A 25,085-nucleotide genomic window follows, 5' to 3' on the forward strand; every position below is an offset into this window, starting at 1 on the left:
TAAACATATCCTTTAACCCGTTATTTATATCATGCACGTGACCCGATTATGTTAACGTAGTGCAGGGGAGAATCAAACATAAACCAAGTAAGCGTTTCTGAGAAAACATGACCCGTAACCCACATACATGTCTACAGGCCCCTAATACAGACAACAGAATCATATGGCGAGACAGGGCCCCGCCGTACCCCAGAATAATCATAAACACAACAATATGTACAACTGAAGGATCTGTACCAAGAAGGTGGGCTCCGGAACAAAGGAGCACTCCCAAAAGCAGACGGTGTACCTAGGCTGGTGGACCACCACAATAAGCGTCTGTACCTGCGTGGCATGAAGCGCAGCCCCCGAAGAAAGGGGGTCTGTACGGAATATGTACTGAGTATGTAAAGCATAGAATACAGAAAATAGAAACATAACCAGAACAACGGTACCAAAGCAAGTATGCTATCCAAAATACCAGAGTGCTTACCTTCCACACACAAGTCATCTATTTATTTATATGTCGAAGTCGGAGGCCAGAAGAAATACAATAAATATGTGAATCATCCTGTGTACCAAGAGCTTACCTACCAAACTCAGGGTGTGCATGACAGGATCGTATATCTTATATGTATATGTCAAATAACATGCCCCGGCCCTTTGTGAGGGACGCGGTAAATGGAATCATATATATTAACATCATATATCAAATGTTCATGTATCGTGCCCCGGCCCTTGGTAAGGGACGCGGTGAATCATATATCAAATACGCCAATGTCATGTATCATATATGCAAGTAACGTACCCCGGCCCTCAGTGAGGGGCGCGGTGAATCATATTTCATGTATGTCAATGTCATGTATCATGTATGCATATAACGTGCCCCGACCCTCTTTTGCGGAACGCGGTGAATGGAGTCATCATATGCCATCCTGGCCACCTCCCCGTAATCATATCATGTACATATACGTGCCCCGGTCCGCAAGTGAGAGGGACGCGGTGAATAATGCAGAGAAATACGCACGAGAACATATCCTGGCCCGGGCTCAGTGAAATCCAAATCAAAGCTTGCACGAACAGAGTAGTGTGAAACCACATGCACACAATCAAGACCCGAGATACAAACATACTTATATGCAAACACATTATCGGTATCTGGAGGTCCAGAAACAAGCTCCGGGTCAGTCGGAACTAGTATACGAAAGTTACGAGCGCTCGAAGTACAGAATGCTCCATAAATGTTTCGGAAGTCAATCTTTGCAAAACCAAAGTATTAGTCGTATCGGATATCTTCCGGATGATGTATAGATCAACTTAAGTACAACTTAGATTCATACGCACATACCATTACATATCAAGGTATTAATTATATCACTTATTTTATTTTATTTTATTTTCCTCTTTATATTAATAACTAAGGAACATATCAATGGGTCTTTAGGTAACATGCTAACTTCATATAGATTAAATCAAATAAGCTTTCGGAATCATATGTACGTATCATACTATATCAAGTTTGGTGAAACCATCGTTCGTGTTGTCATACTTACCAAAAGTTTCTTTAACACATGCCTCACGAAAATTGGGGACAATATGACTCATAATATTCTTTCCGACACAAATTCTTTATACTTATTTCGTTACTCGATCATGTCGTAAAATGGGTCATGTCAGGCATACTTCTATCAATATAAGTCAGAATCATAGGCAGACTCGGAACATATTAGATAGCACTTTAGAAGCGAATTACTTCCGGATATCTTTACGGATCAGACCAAGTATAATTTATAGGATCGCGTGTTCATATCAACATATGGATTAAGGACTCAATGGTACAGTAAGACAACCATCGTTTGGTCATCGGAACAATTACCAAAAATTTCCCTTAATTATTGTACGGAATTAAGTCAAATAGAATAATAGGGGAGGATTCGGGAATAGTGGGTCCACCTCGGGTCAAGTCAAGGCGACAGACATGAATCATGGACATTAAGGGCTATAGAGTCATCCAAGGAAGTTTCGAGTCGACTTGATTACATTTACAAAAGTTTCGGACGTTTGATTACTTTCCAACCCAAACATGAGATTTATAGTTCAATTAGATTGAATGAATAGTGCTCAATTTCAATTTCGGATTTCTATGAACAGAATTGCCCCCGAGGCTCAAGTATCGACCTAGTATACCTAGGACATGCCAAAAGAAGGAATAGGGTAGCCTTACATACCTTTCTCGCGGCTTATGCTCGCGCAAAATCAAATCCCGTTTCGCTCAGAATCTACAAATGGTCAAAGTTACTAATTAGGAATTGCAAGACTTTAAGAATTCATTTAACTTTATATTTGTCTACCGAAATTTCGGCAGCACTTCCCCTATATATATGACACCCCCGAGGCTTAGCTCGGCTCATAATATCAACAACAACAACCCAACAATACCAAACGACATCAAAGTCACAACAAAACAAATCTAACGTCAATATTCTTCCTTTCTACATAAAGCGACAACTTTCATCCAAACTTCACACTATCAAACTAATGTCAACATTTTCCATATCCATTAATCAATTCAAGATTATTCAATTACATTCCAATAGCATTCCAAACATTATTTACGAATTCAAGTATTCCCGCCAATTCCATATTCTATTCAAAGCTTCTACAATGCAACAACACCTCCAAATCACATTGTTTTCCTTCCAAGTTCATTAACAACAATTAATACTCATATTTAGAACCCTAATTCCATACTTACATAAAAATCATGAAAAATTAATGTGATTTCTCGTAATTGCATACAAGCATTTCCAATACTAATTCAAGTCATTAAGCTGTTATTTGCGACGCAAAGGTCACAACGACACAACTAACAAATCAAATGAACTTGAATTCATTCCTCCTCCACTCCCATGTGGCTCACGGCCAAACACACCATTTACACACACACACGCCATGCACACACACACCATACTTCCATAATCCTCATCTAATTATAATCATTACAACATATATACTTATTCCATAACATAAAACATAGAATTCATACCTTTCTGTTCAAATTCCAACTTGCCACAAAAGGTAGTTCTTTCGCTTAACTAATTGTATCACGTCGGAGAGCGTCTTGCATACTCTATGAATACAAGAAGAATGAGATTTTTGGACTAAAGATTTATGAACTAATTTTTTTCCTCCCCTTTTTTTTGTTCTTGGCCGAAACCCTTGCCTTTTGCTCTCACTTTGTTTTTTTTTTTTTTTTGTTTCTTGAATTCTCTAGAAATGAACAAGTTGGCCCCTTTTATTTAATATCCCATGATTTTAATTAAACATGGGCTTGGGCTCTTGGCTCTACATGGCCGGCCACCCCTCAAAGAAATTGGGCCTCATCATTTTTTTTTCCATTTTTTTTAGCCCAATTCATTAAAATTCTTATTTTGTAATTCCCGAAATGAATTTCCGAAATTCCAATTTTTTTTCCCTTGGCCTCCTTCCATATTTTCCACATCCATATTTTCCATAGACAACACACACATATATTAATTCAAATCAACATACAACCTTATTCCTTACAAATCCAAGTTATTTCGAATTTTCCCGAATGCGCAAAAATACGGGATATAACAGTGATCATGTGCACATTTGCATCGCCGTGATTCGGCAGCGGATTGTCGTTTATGTTTGGGGGAGCTTCCTTAAGTTGTATGACCTCTTCCTTGATTAATGCTTCAATTCTATCCTTGAGAGCAAAGCAATTTCCGGTATCATGCCCTGCAACTCCTGAATGATACGCACAATGTTTAGTCCCGTCATACCACCCAGGGAGGGGATCAGGAGTTCTTCCCTGAATCGGTTGAAGTATCCCTGCCATTTTCAGCCTCTCGTACAGTTGGCTAAGGGTTCGGCTAACGGTGTGTAAGTCTTGGTTGGTTTTCTTTCGACATTTGGGCGTGGTCTGGGTGTGTTTTGTGGGCGGTTTGGTGAATGGTACTGGGGTTGCGGTGAGTAGGTTGGCCTGTGTTGTGATGAATTTTGATAGGAAGGGGTTCGAGGTGAATAGTATGTTGGTTGAGTATGATAGACAGGAAGGGGGGTAGGTGGGGGTTGGTAATAAGGCTGAGGTGTTTGGCTGTACTGGCTGTAGTGTGAAGGCTGGGGTGAAGGATATTGGTGGGTTAATTTTTGGGTTGGTCTCTGTTCTTGGATGGCCATGACCGGGGATACTCCGTCTCTCTTCTTCTTGGAAGGATCCGCCTGAATAGCCTTACTTGTGGCCTGCAAGGCCGCAAGATTTGTAACTCTCCCTGTTTTAATCCCTTCTTCAATGAATTCCCCCATCCTGATGACTTCAGAAAACTTCTGTCCAATTACGCTTAACATTCTCTCATAGTATGTGGGATCTTTTAGAGATTGTACAAAAAGCATTGTCATTTCACTTTTTGCCATCGGGGGCTGAACCTTTGCAGCTTCTGCTCTCCAGCGCACAGCGTATTCCCGGAAAGTTTCTGTTGATTTTCTCTCCAGCTTCATCAAATAAAACCGATCCGGGATAGTCTCGGTGTTGAACCTGAACCTGTCCATGAATTCCTGGGCCATCTCTCCCCAACTATGCCATCTCTGCGGGTCTTGGTATGTGTACCAATCGAGTGTCTCTCCTGTTAAACTTCTTATAAATAGTTTCATCCTGATAGCCTGATCTTTACCCACTCCGACAAGCTTATCGCAATATGATCTCAAGTGAGCCCAAGGGTTTCCCTTCCCGTCGAACATGTCAAACTTCGGCACTTTATATCCAGCAGGTAACTCGATGTCAGGGTGAATGCACAGATCCTCATACTCAAGTCCTTCACATCCCTTGTTGGTTTGGATATTTCTAACTGCTTCTCTCAGACTGCGAAGCTCTTTTGCCACATCTTCGTCTGCTCTTGCCCTAGCTTCCCTTTCCAACTCTTCATAAGGGTCAACCCCTGGATGCTGCAAGGCCTGTATCTAGGTAGTGAAAGGTTGAGCTTCTGGTATATACTGTGTGTGATGGCTAGCAATCTGTGCCAGTGGTGTATGGTGAACTGCTTGGTAGTTTTGGGTATGTGGGTTAATTTGGGTGGTGGTGGGTTGAGGAATATAAGGAGTAGTGAAAGGTTGCGAATTGGTTTGTTGGAAATTAATTTGCTGGAGAGTGGCTTGTTGCGGGTCATTTGGTTGTGAGGTAGTTTGTTGTATGTTGGCTTGTTGCGGGATGGTTTGCTGGTGGGCAGTTTGTTGCGGGATGGTTGGTTGTGAGTGGATCTGGGGTGGAATGGCTTGTTGTGGATTCGATTGTTGTGAGGTGGATTGTTGTTGGTTAGTTTGTTGGGGGTTGGTAGTATTTGGATGGACTGTGTAAAGTGGAGGGTTTGTGGGAGAAGGCTGAGGAGCGGGTGAATCGACAGGCGAAAAGGATGGTGGAATTGTTGTGTTTGTTCTTTGTTCAGGGTGAGGAGCGTTCAGGGTGATGGATAGGTTGGTGAGATTTCGCAGTCGCTCAATCTTGGTTTGCATATTAGCCATTTGCTGCAACAACTGAGCAATGAGTTCATCATTTCCCCCTCCTGAAGCCTCAGGTTCCTCTCTTGGAAGGGTGACGAGTCCCAAGCCAGTTTGTTCGGATGTCCCTGAATCATTCATATCGTTGGATGCTCGTGTTTTTGATCTTGTAAAGTATGGATGATCTGCCAGCTTGCAGTCAACGCGAATCAACCGTTGGGGGAATAATGAAAAGTAAAATAAAACCTTCAAAGAATGAAGAAAACTGCGTTAGTATGGTGCGAATGATTGCTGCTTAAAATATTGTGAAAAATTTAGCAAACAACGTTGAAAGAAGCACATACTGCATAGCAAACAAAACACATATTGCGCAGCAAACAGTCACAAAGTAAAGGAAGATACAGGGAGTCCTATTATGCAAAGGACCTCTTTTGCGCCAGAGGCAAGCTTAACGCCACATATTCGGGATTATGATAAAGTGATCCAAGCCATTTAATTGTAACCATTCGAGTTTGGGTATAAAAAGGCCAAATACCATTGGATAAAATAAAAGCGAGTACATCAAAAGATAACATAATACAAAGGCAATTCACAACTTGGCCTAAATTTGATCATGCTGGTGGCTGAGCTGAAGATGATGCTCCATCCCGTTAGACCGTGCTCCCGTATTTCTGAAATATTGCATGATGTTCGTCATTTGATCCCACATCTCGGGAGTGACAACCATGGTCCCCAAGCGAGCATGTCTTATCCAGATTGTTTTTAGTCTGTCTTCAAAACCTGATTCGCCTGCTGGGCTAGGCTCTATGATACCATAATCTTCTCGCAGCCATGCGCGATATTCTGGACTATCTCCCGCCGGTCCAACTCCAATGTCTGTGGGATTAATGTTAACCCATTCATCGAGGATTAAGCCAGCTCTAGGAATTCTAAAATCCTGCCCGAAGAATATTTCAGAGCCGCCCATGTCAGCTTGGAGAGGAATTACCTGATCTATACCAAACTGCCGAAGTACGCGCACCGGGGCGTATGGTTGGATGCCCTTTAGTCCAATAAGCTTAATGTAATAATTTTCCTTTCCTATTACGTAAGCCGTGGTACGGGGTAACAAAGGATACTTCCATTGGATTTGATTGCCAGTGCGGGAAGCCAAGAACCCATACCAGTCGCGAGTGCCAACTAGAGATACGAACGCCTTCGTCCTTTCATAAAAACTAGTAATCCTGTTTGACTCACCTAAGCATATATCTGCCATATTCGGGCGCTGATAAAAATGTTCCATTGCCCACAACTGCAGGAGAATATTGCAACCCTCAAAGAAACTCGTTTTTCCTCGTCTACATTTCCCTAAAGCCCGAAATATTTCTGCCAAAATCATTGGAACTAAAGCGAGTTGCGCACCATCAACCCCTTCAAAAAGTGCTCGAGCCACAGAGCAAATGCAGGTGCTGATCTGGCCGTATTCACGTGGAAATACCAATATCCCAAGTAAAGCTACAACAAATACGACGGGTCGTCTAACTTGCCAATGAGCGGGGGTGCACGAAAAATCTTTTTTGAACAATTTATATCCATCTTGACGCTCATACCTCTCATACAAATAGTCCAAAGATACCCAATTACCTTTGAAACACCGAAGTTCCTTTGTGTGGTTCAAACCCAAATAGCGGAGAAATTTCTTTCCCGATTGACTGTGCGGGATAATCTGACCCCTCCCTTGGTATTTCAAGTTTGTAAAGTAGCTTATCTCTTCTAGTGTGGGCGTTAGCTCGAAGTCTTTAAATTTGAACACTACTCGGTCAGGGTCCCAAAATTGGAGTAAGGCCCTAATTATATGCTTGTCTGGAGTGATTTGAAACAACGAAGGGAGGAACTTTATCATCCTTGTGACCGCCAGTCTACTACCTAAGTCTAAGTCTTCCCACCATACTCTCAACTTGCTTGGGATGCCAGTAACCATCTTGATTTTAGGGATCTGCGGGATGAAATCCATCCTACAAAAAAAAAAAAAAAAAAAAGACTTCGAGCACGACATATTGTGAAACAAAGCGAATGCCCCTTTTCGAAGTTTTCTTCTGCCCGACGACTCTGTTGAACAATATTCTCCCGAGTCTCTCGATGTTACCTTGCGGCGATGCCTTAAAAAAAATTTGTCCCAGTTTCTAGCACAGGGGATGTTGAGCTTTTAAAATGGCGAGACCGAGCCTATATAGGCTGCCTACGTATCCCCCATGGAAATCAGATCAGGCGTAGTTCATATTACAAGCGGAAATAAAATTGGAATTTTGAAGTGATGTGACCGAGGCCTATGCGGGCCGCCTAAAGTCTTTTGCAACTTTTATAAGTTTTATTTTGGATGGCATTTACAATTTTCTTTTATGCAAATTATTATATTTTCTCTAAATCTTATCTTAAGCAACATTCTTATATTTTTCTTAAAAACCTTAAGCAACATTTCTTAGTCCTTTTTTCTTAAAATTTCAAGCATTTTATTTAGCATTAATTAATTAACCTAAGTTTGGTTGGATAACCGTAAGTTAACGGATTCTAAAGGATGCCTAACCCCTTCCCTTTAGGATGATATAGAACTCTTACCTAGAATCACACTGATTAAGCAGGCTATTAACGGAGGTTTATTTAGCTTTACCTTAGTTAATAATTAGGTGTCCTAATTCACCGTAAAAATTAATTAGGTGGCGACTCCTTTTAAACAAATATTTAGGAATCTCTAATATGTCGTACTCCGCTCTAACCCGGGTTAAAATGGGGTATAACAGCTTGGCGACTCCCGCGGGAGAAGAACGAGTCCCTCGGACTCGTATGCGATGGTCATGCATGAAACGAAAAGAGGAGTTAATACATAATCAACGAATAAGGTTAAGCATGTAAAAATTAAACTCAAAAACAAATCAGTAGATTATGTATATTAAGGTGTATATCCAGGTATATCTCGTGTATACCTTCCCCTTTCTGGCAACCTAAGGTGCATCTTATATGCGTTTAGCTTTAGGTGGGCCCCAGGGCTCACTTTCAACTCGAGGGGTCAAACCATTTCCTTTTATACTATAACTAATTCCTAATTTCTATAGGGATTAGGCTCAGATGTGGATTAATCAAAAAAAAGTAACCAGCCAAATGAGGGCATATAGCCATATATTAATGTTAATGTTCAGATTCTGACATTCTTACATGAGTACAGGTTCCACTTATACAAATGGGATAATCTTATAACTTTGAAGTGACGCCAACATGGACAGAACAAGTATTTCTAAGCCACAGAACAGATCATGAAATGGCAAGTTCTAAAGAAGCAGTAACAGGCTAGTCAGGAAATGGGGCATGCAAGACAGGGTATCCATGTCAAATGCAAATTGGTATTACATATACAGAACCAAAACCTTTTATGCATACATCATCATAGGCAAGACATGGTAATTTATGGAGGAAGCAATTGCAACTCAAGCACCTGTATACGACTTAAACAAGACAAATTGCAGGTCTTGATACAGGAATATGATGTAGGATGATTCATACAAAGGCAATTGGAGAGGAATTGTATAGGACTTACACACAGAGTCAAGAGGATACTATCATAAGTAAATATCATGATCCCAATCCCAACTTAACAGACACATGGAGAGGACAGTAGCAGATAGTGTTACCACTACTGGACACAGCAGCAGATATCAGACATGGCATTTTAATCATGCATATTTGGCATTCTCATTTTAATATATTAACCAGATGCAGCAGCTCATTATTCATACAGATTCCAGTCAATATTACAAATTGAACACATACAAAGGCAAGCAGATATGTAATGTTACAAAAAATAAGCAAGAACACTTTGAACATGGATATGGGCAGACCAAACATTGGACCCTCTAGGGCATTTAAAGAAGCACGCTTGCACCCCTTTTATTCTGGCATGACTATTTAAAGGACTGAGTAAAACATGGTTTTTTCTTTTATATGGAATATGACAGTATCACAACTTCCAGGTTTAAACAAGTATGACATGGAGATATGCACTCAAACTGATCCATGCAATGCTCTTGAGCGACATTAGTGAATAAAGACATGTTTATATATAACAGAGAATGATCCCTTCAACCTGCAACTATCATTTTTTAGTGAGCCTCAACTCAAAGGTGCACTGGAATTTGTCTGTTTCTCAGAGAACCATGACATTTTCACTGATTTCAGTCAGAAATTATGAAGGCACACATAACAGTCGAAATTTATGCATATTGGGTGCAGGCTTGTAATTTAAGGAAGACATAATGATGCTGCTGGGAACAGAGATGTGCTGCTAAGCTAATGTAGATAGAACTCCAAATATATGGGGTAAATGCTAATGATAGTATGACCTACAAATGCATGGCAGAACTGCAATATATGATCCTGGATCCTAAAGTCCAACTGAGGGCTAATCTTGAGATTAACAAGAGCAGTGCAGGTTCTTAAAAGAAGACAACCACAAACTAGGCACTCAAACAAACTATATTGAAACCAAAGTTATATCCTTAAAATTGTCATCAATTTGAAATCTCCGCAGTAGCTCCAAACTATTTTAAGGCCACACCATATGTTAATATCTTGACTAGATATAGCTTGCAACAACAACCAAACTTAAAAATGGCAAAGGGAAACAGGCTAATGTTTAACTTAAATTAATACACACTCAACCAAGTAGATCAGATGAGCTTATGCTAGTGCTAAACACTTATCAAAATTCTCATAGAACAAACAATGATTTTAGGGTACTATGAACTCATATTCAGGGAATTCGAACAATATAAAACAAAGGCTGGCATTTCTAGTGTAGATAGATGAGATTCATAGTATAAGATTGTGACTTAGTCCAACATGTTGAAACTCATTTCTTCTTAATTACCAACTGACCTTAACAATATATTCCAGTCAAACGAGGAGGGCACTTGCCATATTTTAAATTAGGTTACCATGACACAAATGACATAAAAAGGGGTTCAAATCAAACCAACCACTACAGAGGCACAAAAGATAAATATGCATAGGCCAGGCCAATATGAAAGAGACACCAGAACTAAACAACATTCACTTTCGTATTAAAACTGCTAAACCTCTAAAAAGACATGTACAATTGTATTGACAGGATTTCTGCTAAAATAGCATATAGAATAAGAATAAACCTAAACCAATATATGATGTCATATAAAGGTATAGCCAGGCAAACCACAGGTCAACTGATGCACAAACAACCCAAAGTTGGACCTGTATGGCACAACCCAATAGCTACTGAACTGATATGTGAACAATAATTATTAAACATACAAGCTATACTTAAATTGCTATAAGCTGAATACGCACGACTGATCAAGACAAGACATAAAATGAAACACTGCATAACCACTAAAAGTAAGCACATCCACATAATTGGCGAACTAGAAACTAATGTATAGAACCAATAAAATGAAGACTAAATAATCAATATAGACCCAACTAGCACATGATTAACCCGAATTGATGCAGAGCATTGAGCTGATCGACTACGGTACTAGAAGCAGGATTAACTTAAGCTTAATCGTGCATAATGCCACTAAAACAAACACAAACAGGAACTAGATCGTGACTGATCAAACGAATCACATAAGTAGTTTAAGCACTCGAAACATTTGCTAAAAATTTAACTAATGGAAGGTGTATTACCTTCTTCGGGTGCAGCGAAGTGGGTATGGGGCCTTCGATACTCACTCGAACACTACCAAATCCGAGCTTGCGAGCCTCGGATTCACAGCAATACCAAGGCAAACGAAGAAAAGAAAAAAATAGTATTTCGGCTCGATAATAAAATAAGATTACAGCGGCTAACAGATCTAATCTTTCAAAGGATTTTATGGTGGACCACTTTTAAGGGAATTTTTCCAATTTTTCGAACCCCCTTTCACCGATTCAAGATCGGGTTATTTATATGGTGGACTGGGGTTTTCGTTTGAGAGGAAGAGAGAGAAGAGCGAGGGACAACGTGAAGTGGGGAGCAGAGGGAAATGGGAGCGGGTGTGGGCGACGGTGGTGGGGAACAGGAACAAATGGGGGGAGCAGAGAAGAGGGGAGAAGAGAGAGGAAGGAGAGAAAAGGGGAAAGGAGATGGGGTGTGCGGCGGAGGAAAAATGAAAGGAAACCCTATTAGGGTTTCCCTTATTTTGAACGGAAAATGGGTCGGACCCGGTCCATTTGTGGACTGGGTCGATTTTTAGACCGGGTATTAAAAGAATGGGCTAGTGAATTAAAACCTGGACTGGTCTAGAAAATTGGGATAAAAATATAGGTTGGTCAAAAATATTTATGAGTTGATTGGACTTCGATCTGGGGTCCGATAGATCAAAATACGGACTGAGTGTAAGAAATAGTTTGGCTTCTAAATTTGAATAAAAGACCCATTTTAATTAACAATATATTGAGTGCGACAAAATATTACCAAAATATAAAATATGTAATTGTTAGGGCTCAGGTAATAAAATTATATGATATTGTAATAGCCGTGCGATAATATTTTAAACAACGAATAACGCCATCATTTAATTGTGCAAAATAAAGGCGATGCGTATGCTGAAACGTAAAATAATAATACTAATAATAAATAAAAGTAACGAATATCAGTAATAATAATGCTAATAATAATAATAATAGTACTAATAATAATAATGATAAATAATGATAATGATGATAATGGTAATAATATGAATAATAATAATTAATAATAATTATTATTAACAATAATAATAATGATAATAAATTAATAATATTAATAATAATGATAATAACGGTAGTAGTGACGGCAGTAAAGATAATGACAGGATAATGAAATGCCGGTATTAATAAAAACTAATAATTATAGTAAAAAATGCAGATAATTATTTTTTGGAAGTCGTCAAAATATTGGAAGCGAAAAATGGGTATTTCGAGGGGACAGGCGGGACAAAATTGGGTGTCAACAGGGAGACACTATATTTTCCTATAAATAGAGGCATCACTTTGCTTAGAGAGAATATAATCCAATCTGGAGAAAGACATCAGAAATAGTCTTGCTCTATTTCTCTTTTTTTTTTTTTTTTTTTTTTATATTTGTAGGAGTAGTATTTTATTTTTAATTTCTTTCTTACATACTCCTTAATGGAGTAGTTTGTTTTTGTTGGAATAGTTGAAGAAGCTTGGTATGATGTTATAATATTATCTTTACTTTAATTTTTTCATGTCTTGATATTCAAATCTTTGATCTTGCTTCTTTTAGTCCTAATTCTCACGGAGGGATTAATTCAAGCTAGTTTATCGATTCAAAAATCTCAATATTATTTCTTTTAGTCCTAATTCTCACGGAGGGATTAATTCAAATAATTTTGTTAGTTTAAAATTGTTATCTTTTTTCTTTCGGTCCTATTTCTCACGGAGGGATTGACTCAAATAAGTTTAATGATTTGAGGGGTCTCTATCTTATTTCTTTCAGTTCTAATTCTCGCGGAGGGATTGTTTCAAATAAGTTTAGTGATTTTAAGGACTAATCGCAAGAGGTCTTTATTCCTCATAACACAAATCAAGTCACATAAGTTTTTTTATTCTTTTGTGCAATTTAATAGAATGGGATTTTATTATAATTGTACCAAGTGGATTCAACGACTCCCAACTCTTTTCTTTTTAAATTTTCTAATAAGTTGTTTATTTTATTTTAAGTAATTTATAATTTCAAAACCTCTCCTTTCATCAATTTGATTCTCTCAAATAGTACCCAAGACAATACGCATCTGTAGCCTAGGTGGTTCCAATTTCTGTGGGATGATATCTTAAATTATACTAGAATTTGACAGAGTACGAGCGAATTTTTCTATGCACGTTGGCCTCGTCATTGGGCATTAAGTGTGTTTAGGGCGTACAATTGGGCACTTAGGGCGTAAGCCTCAGAGGAACTAAGTCCAGCACGTGAGCGCCGGGGCGTTTTGCCAGTGCCTCGACCCGAGGCGAGCCCCGAAGCGAGTCTTGAAACTGTCTTTTAAAACACTGGTAAATACAACAGAGACAAGTATAAAAAAGTGAGATTGATGTATTATTCAATTTTGAACTGATGTACAAATAAACTAAATTGACTTCTTATGTATACAACAATTGAAAACTGCTCTACTTATTCAGCTAGTGAAGTTGTCCGCACTTCGCGCGGTCAAAAATGACAATAATAGTTTTAATAGAGGATATATCTTATAATTTTTATTAATATAAAATATGTAACAAAACTAGTTTAGTACCCTAAATATCTTATAATCTATCTTATAACTTTTTCTTGAAATAAACCTTATTTACTCTTCCAATTTTTATACTAAACTTTAAAAAATGTGTTTCTTTCTGTAAATACCTTCTAGTATGAATTTCATCACTTTCTTTAAGTTGAAAGCAGAATTCTCTTAGGAGACATACAATCTCTCTCTCTCATTATTCTCTAGCCAAAGTCAAAACAACGTTCATTTTGTATGTGGATTTTTTTTCAAAATCCTCTAAATTAAATTTTATTTTATTTTCTATCCAAAAATGTTTGTATAAAAGTTGATTTGTATGGCGATAACATGTACTTTGATGATACATTACACAATATCGATAGTTTTTACAACTAATCGACTGAAAAAAATTCTCACGTGAATTCATTGCATACCAAATACTACCATGTGTTATTTACTCACATAAAAATCTAACATTGTGTGATTCATGAAATGAATTATAAAAAACTCTAAAAGAATTACATGCTTATTATTTGATTGGCTTCTAATGTGTTAGACCTGTATCATATTTCACTCTGGCTTTAACAATCGATAGCTATGAAAAATATGTTGTTGGCATGGTTTCCAACACTACTAAGATTTCCAGGATATCGGTTCTAACAAAACTCGTGTGTTACACCATTAAAAATTACTGAAAAGAAAAGGGGGATTAAAATTAATATAGTCAAATTAATTAGAAGCTGACAAAAATGATATACATAGATGTAGAAACACACTTTTTCATTCTGTTACAGAAAGAGAACGTGAGAATCCGTCGTAGTACAATAATAAAAGAGCAAGTTCCACAAGGCTTTCTTATTTTCTTATGATATACATAACTATTTTATTTTGTAACTAAATCTTTGTCTGTAACATAGAAGTTCTCATCTTCCTCTCCCAACGACTTCCTCAAGGCTTTCTTATTTTCTTATGTTTTACATTTTATCTTCATCCATTCAATCACACGGGAGTCCTTCGATCTGATGAGATCAGTTTTAGACTATTTCATGAAATAACTAATTAATAACTTTCAACAAATAAGAATTGAAATATTATAAAAACAACATATTGTTATGATAAACTAAATGAGAAGAAGAAAGAAGAAAACTTTAGAAATAAAAGATTAAACATCTAAATAAATAAATAAAATTAATCTATTTATTTATGCTGATCACACACACACAAAACCACACACACAAACTGAGAAATAACAGAAATATAAATAGGAATATTGTGAGACAAAAAGATGGTGAGAGGCAGCTAAAATTATAATACCTTAACAAACTTGCTTTCACTACCAGAAAACTCATACCTATGGAGATCAAAATAGAAAATTCCACTTCCAGATCCTAAAGCATAATGAAACCAAAAATGAAGAGAACAACATCATTTGAAAAATATAATTATCAATCAAAATAACACATGAATAAATTACCAAAAAAACACACACGGTAAGTAAAATTACGCTCATGCACCAAATAAAAAAAAATAGAAGAGAATAAATAATTAAAAAATAATTATCAGGAAAAAATAACACATCAATGAATTACCAAAAACTTAAAAATAAGGTAATAAGAATTACATCTAAAGTAATAAGTTAAGAAAGTCATTTAAGGGAATAGAAGCACAACAATAATAAAGTTGGTTGTTTTAGAAGAGAATCGGAACCTAAAGATCAAACAATCAACAAATGCGTCAGAAGAATAATGTTGTAACTGCTTTGTGATGGAATATGATTCTATGAATTTGTAGTCAAGGATCCGTATCTTACCCAACTCAAAATATTATTAGCAGATGAAATGATGCTTGTAAACTGTTAAAAGGAATGACAAAGTACCAATGGTAGAGCGAAGAACAAAAATGATTGTTTGAAGGAATTCTTTTGGTGCCATATTATCACATTAGGAATAGTAATTCAGTCTTCTCAAGTAGTTGGCCAGCAACTTATAGCATCACAATTCCATCGTCCATGGATATTTTTGTTATTTATTATTGATAGATTAAACCATAAAAAGAAAAAAGAGGAGAAAAACAAAAAGACAAAAATCTTTCTTGTGACACTTATCCTTCCCCATTTAAGACCTCCTTCTTCTTTCACCCCCACCAAACCCCCCCACCTTCACCCATCCCATGTGTTTTCTTCTTTACATTTCTCAAATTATCAAAACCCTAATTTAACCTTCGATTACACTTCGTACAGTGTAATACCCTCAACTCTAACTCTAGATCTAACCCTTTTTCTATGCACTCAAACACACTACTACAATAGGATCACCTAACTTGTAAATGAAACCAGTGTCAATTCTGTAATTTAACTACTCTTTCAATGGCAAATATGAGTGGCGACGGTGCCACGTGTAAGCCGGAAGCTAAAGATTACTCTCCAGTAGGGTTAAGAGTCCTTGTTGTTGATGACGACGTCGTTTGTCTAAGAATTATTGAGAAAATGCTTCGCAAATGCAAGTATTCTGGTGTGTTAATTTCCTCAACCACTGAAATTTCAATTTTGTGTGTGTGTGTGTGTGTGTTTCTTTTTAATTTTTTAATTTATTTTTTATTTAACCATGAATTTATGGCTTTTACTTTATCTTTAACTTCATCAATTCGCTTAGGGATCGTTTGGTAGGGTGTGTAAGAATAGTACTGAATAAGGGTCTATTAATAATGCTCGGAATGGGATTAGTAATGCAGACATTAGTTATGCTGAGATTATTTCTTATCCAATGTTTGGCGTGGTGTATTAAAAATCTAAAAATTCACCTTATTTGTGTACAAAAATACCCTCAACATTGTTTAGCTTTGAGGTACTTCAAGGGCAATTTTGTTTTTAACCATGCTTATGCATGTATTCATGGTCTTAATAACCTTGCTTTGCTATGTATTAGTTATACATAGGTTGAAACAATGTACCAAACTATGTATCAATAATACACTGTATACCCTCAGCTCTAACTCTGGATCTAACCCTTTTCCTTCCCGGGCAGTGGCAGAGCCAGGATTTCTAATAAGGGGGTTCAAAAATATAAAGAAGTAGACAAACGAAGAAGTGAAGAGGGTTCAACATCTACTATATATACATAAAATAAAATAAAAAATTCACCTTGTATATACAGTGTAATTTTTCGCCGAAGGGGTGAAACCCCGTGGCCCTTACTGGCTCCGCCCCTGTTCCCGGGGGTAAAACCGTAAAAACCTCTCAATGCACTCAAACACTACTACCATAGGATCACTTCACTTGTAAATGAAACCAGTTCAGTTCAGTGGAGCCAGTGTCAATTTGTAATTTAACTACTCTTTTGATGGCAAGTAGTATGTGTGGCGAAGGTGCCACGTGTAAGTCGGAAGCTACTGATTACTTTCCAGTAGGGCTAAGAGTCCTTGTTGTTGATGACGACGTCGTTTGCTTAAGAATTATTGAGCAAATGCTTCGCAAATGCAAGTATTCTGGTTTGTTTCCTTAACCACTTCATTTCAATTGAGGTTTTGTTTTTTGGAAAATTACGCTCTATGCCTATTTTTGAAAATATTTACGCCACGTAGCCCATAATTTGTGTTTGTTACCCGGTTTAGCTCATATTTGTGTATAAACACCTTTTATACACTTTAAACTAGGTTGATACATTATTATAATGCTTCCCCCCCCCGGTATAATGTTGTATAATATTGTATATTGGGCTACGTGGCGTAATAATTTTCAAAAGCTATATATTTTTGAAATTTTCCCAGTAATTTCAATAGACCCTTGTGGTCCGGCCCTTCCCCGGATCCCGCGCATGGCGGGAGCTTAGTGCACCGGGCTGCCCTTTTCCCAGTAATTTTGGTAGTTTGTATCAGGAGCAAATAAGGAAACTTACGTAAATGTACCCTTCGACCATCTAGTTTACCAAACATGGACAAATTATTCACAACCGATACACTTCGGTTGTATATGTTGTTAATAGGTATGTATATTATATGTATCAGTATGTATAATATATGTATATTTAGTAGTATAAACTGTACACTACCTATACACTGTGTGCATACTTTGTAAACTAGATGGCCGAGTGGTATTTGACTATAATTTTCCCAGAAAATAATACCCTAATAATTAATGCAATATTTGGTTGGTTGCAGAAGAAAAAGATAATCTTGGCATAAACATTGTATCGTTTGTTTGGCGGTGTTAAACTTAATACCTGCATAGTTTATGAGGAAATTTATGTATTATTATCGGGATAGAATGTGGAACGAGAGTACATGTGTTAGTAATACATGAATAAGAGTTTCTAAGACAAATAGGCAGTCCTGGCATAACATTTTAATTATTATTGTTCACCTCGCAATAATATGATACAATCTCAAATTGGAGTCACTGAAATTTAACAAAAAATACAATAGAGATGGAATTACAAGAACGAGTTTGAGAGTTAAACTAAACTAGGGTTACTTGATTTCTCAAAACATGATTACAATTGATTTCTCAAAGCATGATTACAATGGAATGGGAAGACCTTATTTATAGACCTAGCTAGCTGTATTAGAGCAGCTAAAACGGACCGCTAACTAAGCCATAAGTAATTTATCTTAAATGATTTAAACTACTTGGTGCTAAATGGCTATTCACGTGAGTAGTCATGTGCTAGAAATTCATATCATATCCTATCCCTCCCCATCAAACAACCGTTGTCCTCTAGGGTGATAATGTAGCAAATGAGGAACCTAGCTCCATCCGGATAAAATGGAAGTTGTGAAAACAGAAAAGCCGTTGAATATATGAATGCTCGTCCTTGAATTTGGAATCACTCTGGATCCCCTTTTTCTCATCAAAAAAGAATTCTCGTTCTTGAATCACTCTTCATCTTCTTCCCCGCGCGGGAACTAGGGAGTATGACTGCTTTCTCAATGTCATCAATAGTTTATTTCCAAAAGCAGATCCCAAGGGCCGTGTACTCAAAAATGGAAAAAGTACTTCTTACACCTTGTGTAAGTTTTCACCTTTGTACACCTCCAAGTAGTCTAGGATGCCAATCAATTTTAAATGAAAAGAAGGTGGAACAAGCTCCAGTGAATACTTGGAGGCTGCGAGAAGCATCACATCCAAAGCAGAGGTCATTTTTGACTTATCCTAAAGATAACATGAATAATTAATGCTCCAAGAACTTTCTGTCTTGAATGATTAGCATATACACCTGCAGTTGGAATTATAGTTAATATAGGAGTGTGCTCACTAGTGTACAGGAAATGAGGTGGAGCAGATTAGTAAAACACACACAACTTGTACCAACCGTAATGCTTCTGTAGTTCACTTGAGCAAAAGAATTAGATATGCCATGATAATTTTATCCAACAAAGAATAGAGAAATTGTAAATTTCGCACACTTTCTTTTTCCTCATCAGCATATGAAATCTCACATTATATGAACGAGCATTGGAATACTTCCCTGATCTTTTGTCCTTGTTCTGATTGGTAATTATGTAAACCCAAGCTAAAACAACCTATATACCATCTTCTTCAAGGATGTGGTCAGAACCTGTTCCAAAGCTTACCTTGCCATAGATTGACAATTTTCTAGCATCCCTTGGATTACCAACGAATTTCCAACTAGCTGGCACCTCACACAATCTAGAGAACCACTGGTGGGTGTCGGTCGGGCTAGATCCTTAGGACCAGACTGGAAATATGGAATAGCATCACGAGCATTAGCAGCAATATTTGATACAAAATCGGAGGGGGTGAAAAAAAAATGACTTCCAAGAATCATGTTTATATCACCATCTCCATCAATTGCAGCACCAAAGTCAGATCCATTCTTGTCATACTTTCATGAATTCCTCAGTATACATAAGGTTAGGGTCTGGGCAACCATACCCAAAATGTTTGAGAGGCCCTCCGTCTGTAGTGGACTCCAAATTAGCTCCTAGCTTCTTGTCAAGAATGAACTTTACATAAGCCTCTGACAATCTTCTCTAAAGTTCTCTTGTGGTTGGTCTAGAAAACTATCGAGAACAATAGCTTTAAGTTTTCTTGCATAATCCCCTATGACAACCTCCTGCGACACTGAGAGTTGTTTTTCTTGGCTTTTCAGTTTACTTCAATATGTTCCTTAAAACCTTCTTCCTCTGTTACTTCATAATCCAACTTAGATATGCTAGCTTGAAGATCTTTTTTCCCCAAGAGGTTAAGGTTTACTCTAGCTTGAAGATCTTTAGTGGATGATAATAAAAGCTTAAAGAGTCAAAATATCTTCCTTATACCTGATAATAAAAGCTAGGCCTGGTCAAGCCCCGCCGCAATCGCGGCCTGATTCTTCGCGAACGCGATCCCTCGCTAGGTGTCCCTGTTCTGTGATCGTAGTCCAGACCTTGCGATAACGGGCACCAGATATCAGATCAGGATTTCAGTTTTCAACTTGTCCGAAACAGGTCCAAACCCCTCGGTCTCTACCCAAACCATACCTACAAGTCACAAATCACTATGTCAACATATTTACATGCTCAAGACACGAATCAAAACACAAATAGTCAAAACGAGGTATCAGGTTGATACACTGTGCTGGTTTAGGGTTATATCATCTTAATGTTTGTTTACATATCTATTGGTTATGAAAATCAAATCTAATTTTGCACCTTTTGTCTAATAAATTAACTATTTTGAATTGCTTGCAGTTACTAGTTGTACCCAAGCTTCAGTGGCATTAAACCTATTACGTGAAAGGAGGGGGACTTTTGATATTGTACTGAGTGATGTTCATATGCCTGATATGGATGGTTTTAAACTTCTTGAGCTTGTTGGGTTGGAAATGGACCTTCCAGTAATAAGTAAGTGATGCTTCTCCTGCTGTGGCAACATGATGCCTCATCTGTATCCTAAATACTTTGTTGTTCTACAGTGATGTCAGGTGATGGAAGAACCAACCTTGTCATGAGAGGAGTTCAACATGGGGCTTGTGATTATTTGATTAAGCCTATACGTGACGAGGAGCTAAAGAATATCTGGCAGCACGTTGTTAGGAAAAGATATAACTCCAGTAAAGAGCATGAATGTTCTGGTAGTTTGGATGATAATGATCGGCATAAGCGAGGAAGTGATGATGCTGAATGTGCTTCTTCTGTAATTGAAGGCGCAGATGGAGTGCTAAAACCACAGAAAAAGAAAAGAGATGCCAAAGAAGAAGATGACACTGAAATGGAAAATGATGACTCAAGTACTACAAAAAAGCCACGCGTAGTTTGGTCAGTGGAGCTTCATCAGCAATTTGTTAGTGCAGTCAACCAACTTGGCATTGATAGTATGAACTTCGGTCATTTGACTTTTTCAGTTAGTTCAGTTTTTATTTTTTTTATTTATATATTAATTTGCTCCCTTTTCCTTCTTTGCAGAGGCTGTACCTAAGAGAATCCTTGAACTGATGAATGTCCCTGGTTTGACAAGAGAAAATGTGGCAAGCCATCTGCAGGTTCGAATTTTTATGCATGTTTAAGGTTGTCAATGTACCCTTTTTTTCTACCTAATGCAAGTGTTCTGGTTGCCTTTTCAGGAAAATCAGGTAAAGATGCTCTTCCTATTTCACCAAGACGAATCTACATCATGTAGTTTTTGTGTTTATCACCCATAAATCTAAATATTAAGTACCGTGTCCTGATGTAGTGTTTGTTTTGGTCACCCATAAACCTTGCTTGTGCCATAGTCCTTTCAAGTCCTTATGGGCATGTCATGGTGCTATGTGATCCATCAATAATCTGTGTTAGGACGCATGCTGTTTTTGGCTTTCTGGTCATCAAATTCTAGCTTCAACAGTAGAATGTTTTAAACTCTTTCTGTTGACTAATATGCAGAAATTTAGGCTATACTTGAAGAGGTTAAGTGGAGTAGTTCAGCAACAGGGTGGCCTCCCCAGTACCTTCTGTGGGCCAATAGAACAGAATCCAAAACTTGGTTCACTAGGGAGATTTGACATTCAAGCTCTGGCAGCCTCTGGCCAAATTCCTCCTGAAACTTTGACAGCTCTTCATGCCGAGCTTTTAGGTCGATCGACAAGTAACTCGGTTTTACCAGCAGTGGAGCAACAGAATCTCCTGCAAGCTTCCCTGCAGCAAGCAAAGTGCATGCCTGTTGACCAAGTTGTGGCCTATGGTCAGCCTCTGATGAAATGCCCTCCCAGCATTTCTACTTCTAAACATCTTTCTCAACCTATCATGTCTGCTGAGGATGTTCATTCAGGATTTGGATCCTGGCGAGCAAAAAATATATGTATGGTCCCTAGCAGCAATCCCGCTGCGCTAGCTGCTCCGAACAGCAACATGTTAATGGCAATAATGCAACAACAGCAACAATGGCAAAAGCAGCAGCAGCTGGAACAGCAACATAGGCAATGTGGTCCTCCTGAGGCCAACCATTCAATTAATGTGCGACCTTCTTGCGTTGTATTGCCCTCTCAGTCGCCAGGTAATTTCCAAGTGAGAGATAGCCCTGCTTCCATCAGCCGTGCCGGCAGTCTGAGTAAATCTTCGGTGATTGATTACGGAGTTCTCTCGCCACAATCAAATATTTCATCAGGTGTGGTGCAAGTGTTAGACAGGGAACTCAAACCAGAATGTGTCTTAAACAGGCTTTCCAGTGCAGGTTCTCTCTCTCCGTCATGCTCGATAAATGCTGACAATAGTGTTGGTCTGCAGCTTCATAACTCGAGTCCGGCATTTGGTGCTTCTAAACAACTTCCAGGCCCTATTCCAGACCATTTGGGCTCGCCAGTTCCATATAATAGTAACTCAAGCCAGGTTCTTGATCAGGGACGTATGAGAAATCCTGGAGTTGGTAAAGGTACCTCCATTCCCAGTCGTTTTGCGGTAGACGAGTCTGATTCGCAAATGTGCAATTTGAATACTGCAAAAATCTATCGTGAGGACACTAAAGTTAAGCAGGAGCCCAACATAAATATCATGGAAAATGCTAAAGTTGGTGCAGCAATTTTTCAAAAATTTCAACCGGGTGATCTTATGAGTGTCTTCAGTGACTAGGTAAAGCGACAACTTTTACCACCTTGATGTACAGTTTGTCTCTTAACGTCGAAGAGGAATGATTATCACGTAAAAGGCGTTATAGTAGTTTCTTTTGATAAGTAGGAGATCAAAAATCATATTGACTTATCAGTCTATACTATGATTGTATAAACTGAAGGGTAACACTTGCTTTAGTGGGTTAACAGTTTCTCATTTTCTTAAGTACTCCATTTGTCCAATAAAGTACCTTTTAATGTCACTATTACTAGTTGGGGTCACTTCTCTTTTATAACAAAATTTTCAAGAATTGAAAAAAGTATTTCCATGATTAAATATGTGATTCAGAGTAATATTTAAAACTGTATTAAACATGTATTTTTTTAAAACTGAAAAGAATTAAGCAATCTAAGTTAGATTGTTACTTGTTCCCCCCCCCCCAAACCTAAAAAAAAAAAAAAGGAGAGATTCTTTTTTGCTTGTACTTCAGAGTTCAGACTGCGGGGGTATCAATATTGTCAGACCATTTTGTTGTCCAAATATCAACTAATCGTCTGTAACTGGCTCTCGGTCCTTCGGGTTGAATATAGAATTGTTGATGGGATACTTATGGATTATTATGTATGGGTCACCCTCCCCATTAACCAATTGGTCATCTTATTTTTTACTCTCATCTGTTCCCTTCAAGCCCCATCCCCTCACCCAAGAGAAAAAAAAAAAAAGAACTACTTGAAGGCGATTTGAGAAATAAGTAGTTATCCCGTGGTTTGCTACATATTTACCTTGCCATTATCCCATTTTCTCAGATTTATGGCAGGTGCGCATTGATCCCACCAGATATATTACACAATGTTGCCAATCTATGATAATGTACTTGGTCATATGGATGACATTGGCGCCTCTTTTGAAATGTCTTACTGTATCAGCTTTCTTGGTGATGGTGTATATGCATGTCATCCACTAATGGATGTTAGAAGTTGACATTTTACTGTTAGGAGCTTTAATCCCCTTTTTTGGTCTCAATTCCTCTGGAATAAGATCTTTTATTATTCTTTATGGTGATTATTATTATGTACTTGGGTTTTGGATCTTGTGTCCGCACTTGCTTCTTTTCTAATGTTGGCAAATAGCTAATTTTCGTTTCATGTTCTGCAGGATTGCCGTTTGTCCAGGGAAGGTCTCAAGTTCTCCATGGATCATAACATTTAGTTCTGCCAGTAAATGTCTGCAAGATCCCACTTTGAAGTCTTATATTTATCTTAGGGTAAAACCCTATAGTGCCGAGATCCATTAATCGCAATGCCCTTGATTGCTGAAATGTAGGTAAAGGGTTTTGCCTGTGTATTTATCAGTCTAATATTAGGAAATAAAATGCAGTATAATACTTTCTTTGTAAGTATATGGAGAAGTTGCATGTATTCTTCTGCAACGTTTTCGCCTTTCCACTACTTATTAGAAATAAATCTGCGTTAAGAAATTTCAACAGACTTCTAAATATCCTCTTGATGATACTATCCCATTATCATTGTGGAGCTATTCAATGTTTAGTCATGTATGGTGTTTTGGTAGTCGAGCTATTGCAGATGATAAAAACGTCCATTGTTGAAATTGAGTATATGTTTTCCATTACTAGCTTGCTGTTAATTTAATTTCATTATGAGCTTGCTGGTGAAACATGGAAATCATTTATACCAGCAGTGTATCTGTAGAGAGGTCAATATTATGATAAGGGCTTTCAATTTGCTGCAATGTGAAAGATTGAATTGCAATCATGTAAACGTACTATTATCATTTGGTTTCTCACCCGGTGTAGTGCTCGCATTGCTGCCCAATTAAATTCGGATATGCATTGGGAAGTTCCACACTGGGGGGCTAAAGCGCTTCCTAGCAATTTCATATAGGGTTTGAACTCGAGGCCTCTTGTTAAGAATGAAGTACCTACTATTCCATGACAACCCTTCTTAGTGGCGAGCAGGAATACCTATTATTTCCAATTAATATGGCTAGAAGTTGTGGTTAACTTGGTTTTTGGGTTGAAATATTCAAGATTGAAATTGTATCACTTTTGGTCACCAACGATTAAAAGGACAATATTGACGAAGGTTTTGCATGAGAATATTTTGGTGATTCAAACTTCGAAAGGCTAGCTTAAGGGTGAGTTAAAAACTAGTTCAAAATTTAGGGTGTGTTTGGTATGGAGGAAAATAGTTTTTACACAATCTTTTCCTATTCATGTTTGCTTGATCAAAATAGTTTGGAATCAATACTTTTAGGGAAATTAGTTCTTTATAAATCATGAAAATGAGTTCCCTAGTGGGAGTAAGCGAA

The 25,085-nt window shown here is 37.8% G+C and overlaps 1 protein-coding gene across 3 annotated transcripts; it reads left to right on the forward strand.

Annotated features, from left to right (window-relative positions):
• Positions 1-15,707: 15,707 nt before the first annotated feature.
• LOC132613478 (two-component response regulator ARR14) lies at positions 15,708-24,386 on the forward strand. 3 transcript variants are annotated; one of them, XM_060327500.1, is made up of 7 exons: positions 17,063-17,225; positions 20,427-20,579; positions 20,651-21,049; positions 21,141-21,217; positions 21,299-21,307; positions 21,597-22,778; positions 23,913-24,386. In XM_060327500.1, the coding sequence occupies exons 1-6, from the start codon at positions 17,078-17,080 to the stop codon at positions 22,776-22,778; spliced, it is 1,968 nt and encodes a 655-aa protein (XP_060183483.1). In that variant the 5' UTR covers positions 17,063-17,077; the 3' UTR covers positions 23,913-24,386. The 3 variants fall into 3 exon arrangements, with proteins under 3 accessions (XP_060183485.1, XP_060183483.1, XP_060183484.1); XM_060327502.1 differs by lacking the exons at positions 17,063-17,225; positions 21,299-21,307 and adding an exon at positions 15,708-16,249; XM_060327501.1 differs by lacking the exon at positions 21,299-21,307.
• Positions 24,387-25,085: the final 699 nt, after the last annotated feature.

The sequence above is a fragment of the Lycium barbarum genome, chromosome 10 (genome assembly GCF_019175385.1).
Source record: "Lycium barbarum isolate Lr01 chromosome 10, ASM1917538v2, whole genome shotgun sequence".
NCBI lineage: Eukaryota > Viridiplantae > Streptophyta > Magnoliopsida > Solanales > Solanaceae > Lycium > Lycium barbarum.